Here is a 5094-nt window from a genome sequence, read left to right as displayed (position 1 = left end):
GTGAGAGCACTATATATACATACTGTGGAATGTTGTATTTTAAACAGCTTTATTCCGTAATAGCACTATATATACATATATATATATAATATACATACTGTGGAATGTTGTATTTTAAACAGCTTTATTCCGTAATAGCACTATATATACATATATATATATAATATACATACTGTGGAATGTTGTATTTTGAACAGCTTTATTCCTTAAAAGCAGTTAGAAGTGTCTGAAAGAAGTTTGTAACTTTACTTATGCAAGCTTAGCAAAACCACTTTCTGACACAACTCATGTTAAAGAAAATGGTTTTATAAAATGTATGACTGAAAGATTTGTTTTCTTTATTCCTGTACATCAAAAACTTGTGTACAGGTAACAATCTGCTGTTCAAGCAGATTAAACAAAGTCAGTTTTCTTTTCTTTTTACGATATAGTTTGTTGGATACTTGTATTCATGAACCCACATAAATATGAAGTATCTTGTCTACGTTTAAGTAAAATATCACCATTGCAAAGAAAGCGGGACATAATCAGGTTTATTTTAATTGGGTTCGTCAATGACTAGTAAGTCTCATTGTTAAGTGTCTGTTTTAGTATGTCTAATCTTGTAATTGAAAGATATATTTGAGAAGAACGCTTCCCCACAATAATTGATTTCAGAAGTAAAATCAATATTTTTGTAATGGAGAACCACCCTTTCAAAGGAGGAATTACAGCGTGATTGAATAAGACTAGCGTAAAAAAAACAACAACACACACACAGCCGTCAATTGTGGAAATAAGGCCTGAAATAACTAAATAGACGGACCCTGTTACCCATTCTAAGCGAGAAAGAGAGTACAGTGCTTTCAATGTGGAGTGTAATGTGAGCTCTTCGTATCTGATGACTTCTATGAATATCACACGATACGGCTATCACTTTTATAGATAGCTCTTCGTATAGATAGCTTGAGTGAAACAGCACGACATGACACACTAGTTCCTTTGTGTTAGAGCACGTAATCCTACTAAAAATAGACGAATAATAAGGCAGATTAAAGAGGTTATTGTAAATTCACACAGAGTCCACTAGCTTGGACGTTGCTTGTCTTCTATGGTGGGGGGAGGGGGATTGGTTTGGTTTGAATTTTGCGCAAAGCTACATCAGGGCTATATACTCTTACCGTCCCTAATTTAGCAGTGAAAGACTAGAGGGAAGGCAAGCTAGTCATCACCACCCACCGCCAAATCTTGGGTTACTCTTTTACCAACGAATAATGGGATTGATCGTCACATTATAAAGTCCTCACGGCTGAAAGGGCGAGCAAGTTTGGTGGGATGGGGATTCGTACCTGCAACTTTCAGATTGCGTCTCAAGCGCCCTAACCACCTGGCCACGCCGGGCGGGGAGGGGAGAGAACTTGCTGTATGACAAGAAGTCCTTCAGTTTATCTAGGTTCAAAGAATAGATATGGGAAGTATTGAATAGGGTCGCTAACTTCAGTCCTTGCTTCTACTGTACCTTCAATGTTATAGCGACAGGCCCTTGAGTCTAGTAGAATCAAAACAATGATTACGTGTTTGTTTTTATTTCAGGGACGTGGGTGAGAAAGGGAAAAGTGTCGATTCGACCAAGGGCACGGAAGCAGACGGCTCGGGAAAGGACGATCACAAAGGAGCAACAGATCACCGGCACTTACTCCAGAACTCCGACTCCGAGCCAGCTAGCAGCCCTGATGGCATCTTTGGCACGGAGTTGAAACCGACGGGCATGAGCATCGCTGCTCAAAATCCTATACTACAGCACCACCCCGTCTCTACCATATCGCCAACTTCGTCGGTCGGAGTCAGTCAAAACGCCGCTGTAAGTGGCGCTTTCCGACTAAACCACACGCCGGAGTTTCCAACGACAATGCACGGAGTTCTGTTGCATCCGCAGCTCGGAGACTTCGGATTAGGCCTACCGACCGATTATCATGCTTTATGACGGTCAGTGGCGGGTTCTGTCCGATGGTAGAGCCAAGGTGTCCGGCCAGTACCCGCCGTCACTCGGTACTTTAACCTCCTGTGTGTTTCTTTATTTCCATGTTAGAATATTCAATGTGAGCCGATGCTCTGTACTTTACGATTAATTTATAAAATGGACAAGGGCCATTAGCAGCCGCCATGTTTGTGAACGTGTAAAAGAATAAAGTCATTTCTGATACATTTATTAATGTAAACTACGTAGAGGGTGTACCTCACACATTTACCTTTAAGTCTATGTGTACAAATGTAGATGATAGTTATATCCCATAGATAGATTTGAACTTGTAAACATTATGGCCGTCTCTTACTTAGCTTCTAGAATATTAACGTTTACTCTGTGTTAATTACAATTAAATGAAAAATAAGGTAACATATGCCTTACAGAGGTGAACATAATGGTAATGAATAATCATATCAGTATAAAACTTTTCTATGTGCCAGAGAAATGATAACTTTTTATTGCTTTCGTAAAAAAAAAAAAAATAGTAAAGGAAATGACTTAACTCGTAACATTTTCAAATCTTGGTTTAATCGAAAACAAAAATATCGTTCTCTTACGGTAACAATGTTAGCGATTGAGACTTGGAACGAAAAAACTTTGTATGGGTTATCTCTTAGTTAATGGCAGATATTTGTAATTATACTTTGAAGTTTGATACATATGTATTTTGGAGGTTTTTTTTTAACTAGTTAGCAGCGTCAGTTATAAAAACGATTTAAAAGTAAGGGTTAAAACTGAAAATTTGGCGCGGATATTCAAAGCCCATTGAAACAGTTCTTTTAAAATTACCGGCCAATGGATAACATATCTTTTCTGACGTAGGTATTTACTATTAAACAATTGGTCAAATAATAGCGATAAAAATCACACAAAACTTCAGATGTTTTGTTTGTTTTATATTTTTATCATTAGTTTTAGGCCTGTTGGTTTCATTGATAATATAATATTATATTCTATACATCCACGTTGTACTCTCTTCGTCACGTCAACCCTAAAACCAGATGGCGCTTCTTGCTTTATTCATTTTAGGAATTAAGCACAACGGACCGCCAACTGTGCTGTGTTCACCTCGAGGATCAACCCCCGAATTTTAGCTTTAAATGTTCTCAAACGTACCACTGAGCCATCGAGAGGGCGCTGTATTCCCTTTACGTTTTCTAGTTTTCCGTTATGACTGGCATGAACTTCGGATTCCGTGACTAATTACAGAACGAAAAATAATAATTATAAAATTTAGCTGTTCTTCACATAAACCAGGTAAATATTTTTGTTTTGGTAATGACGTAACTTGCAGCTTACTTTTACAGGCTTTAAAAAAATAACAAAAAAGTCATAAATAAGAAAGATAAACACACTCACATATCACATACTGTGCCTTTATTACCTACCTTGTTGTTGACGTCTTCTTTAATGATAGTGGCATCTGTATTTTTTGGCCAAAGCCATTTAAAACGTGAAACAAAAACACTAGTGAAAGATGGTAGCCTGTTTTATATATATTCCAAGGCTAATCTTTCAGCTATATATGTATAGAAGATTGCCTTAATGAGGTATATAAAGGCGTATCAGGAACAAGAAGTAACTCAATCCAGAATATAACATAAAAATGTCGACCAACTAATCGTAGAGCAAAATATTACTTCTTGTGGAAGAAACTTAACAAAATAAATACTTTCGGGCTAACTTTATAATGCATTTGTCGAAGGCAAGTTTTTCAAAGACAGATTCGAATTATATCTCACGTATAAGGTAGAGCTCCAATCTTAAATTGGTTTGTCGATCTCTGTAGCTCAGCAGCCAGCTTGAGGGCATTATAACACTGAAGTGTGAGGTTCGATCCCCTGCAGTGGGCATAGCACAGTTAACCCATTGCGTAGCTTGGCACTCAAATCAAACAAAACAAAATTGTTCTCAATACTATCTGTATAATAACTTTTACTTGTTAACAGACTGTCAATTTTTTTTTTCTCAAAACTTTTTGAAAACAAAACAAAACATATGCTCATTCATTTTCGATTATAACATGAAAACTTGAGGTTATTATTATTAATCGATCCAGAGCACGAACTTGCATGTAATGCTAAGTTTATCTACAAAATGTAAGACTCAAACGTCAGGTTACATTTCAACGAATATTTAATATTTTTGAAAGTTTGTTTTATTTGTTTGTTTTCTGCACAAACAGACTTGCCTGAATCTACAAATGTAACGTTAAAACTGTTTGGAGTGTGAGTAAACCTCAGTATTTTAGGCTTAAGGATTAGTAGTTGAACAAACCAACTTTTCATAATTATTTAAATGTTGAGGTATCCAGATGGTGTGAATGTTGAATATTTTCCCACCAGTTGGGTCTGTAAATAGCACATTAAGTCCTTTCCAGTTTAATGGTAGTATCCAAACTTAGATAGAGTTAAAACTGTTACTTCATACAGATGGCGAACCAGTCGTTCCGTATTTAAGTTATAACAACTATCAAACGTTTGTCTGTGTGTGCGAAAATTATATGTTGATAATTTACCTGGTGTGTATATTATATGTAATTCAGCACAAAGTGTTGTGTAAATAAATTTAAAACATTCTTGAAACCTAACAAAATATTTCTTTGTTTTATTTTCTCATTTTCCAAATATTTAAATATTTGCCTGTAAGTTTGGTTTGTTTTGGATTTCGCGCAAAGCTACACGAGGGCTATCTGCACTAGTTGTCCCTAATTTAGCAGTGATAGACTAGAGGAATGGCAGCTAGTAATCATCACCCACCGCCCACTATTGGGCTACTCTTTTACCAACGAATAGTGAGATTGGTCGTCACATTATAACGCCCCCATGGCTGAAAGCGCGAGCGTGTTCGGTAAAAGGGATTCGAATCCACGACCCGCAGATTGTGAGTCGAGCGCCCTAGCCACCTGGTCATGCTGGGCCATTTTGTCTTTAAGTGCTTCTCTCAGTTCTTGGACTTTTACACTGTATATACTGGTAATTAATTATTACAGAGGTTAACTTTGAATTTTAATAAATGCTCATAATCACTTAGCGAGTGTTTCTAAACCGAACTAGAACAATTGAATTATTTTCGTAAGAGGACCAAGC

The 5094-nt window shown here is 36.8% G+C and overlaps 1 protein-coding gene across 1 annotated transcript in view; it reads left to right on the top strand.

The window, feature by feature from the left end:
- LOC106467017 (homeobox protein six1b-like) overlaps window positions 1–4589 on the top strand; it is a 21542-nt gene extending 16953 nt beyond the window's left edge. Inside the window, exon 2 of the mRNA XM_013927326.2 lies at window positions 1573–4589. Within this exon, the coding sequence (XP_013782780.1) occupies window positions 1573–1963 (391 nt within the window). The 3' untranslated portion in view covers window positions 1964–4589. The remainder of the gene's footprint in view (window positions 1–1572) is intronic.
- Window positions 4590–5094: the final 505 nt, after the last annotated feature.

The sequence above is a fragment of the Limulus polyphemus genome, unplaced genomic scaffold, assembly GCF_000517525.1.
Source record: "Limulus polyphemus unplaced genomic scaffold, Limulus_polyphemus-2.1.2 Scaffold2462, whole genome shotgun sequence".
Classification (NCBI taxonomy): Eukaryota; Metazoa; Arthropoda; class Merostomata; order Xiphosura; family Limulidae; genus Limulus; species Limulus polyphemus.
Note: the sequence above shows the minus strand (reverse complement) of the source record. Positions and strands in the feature narration are given on the sequence as shown.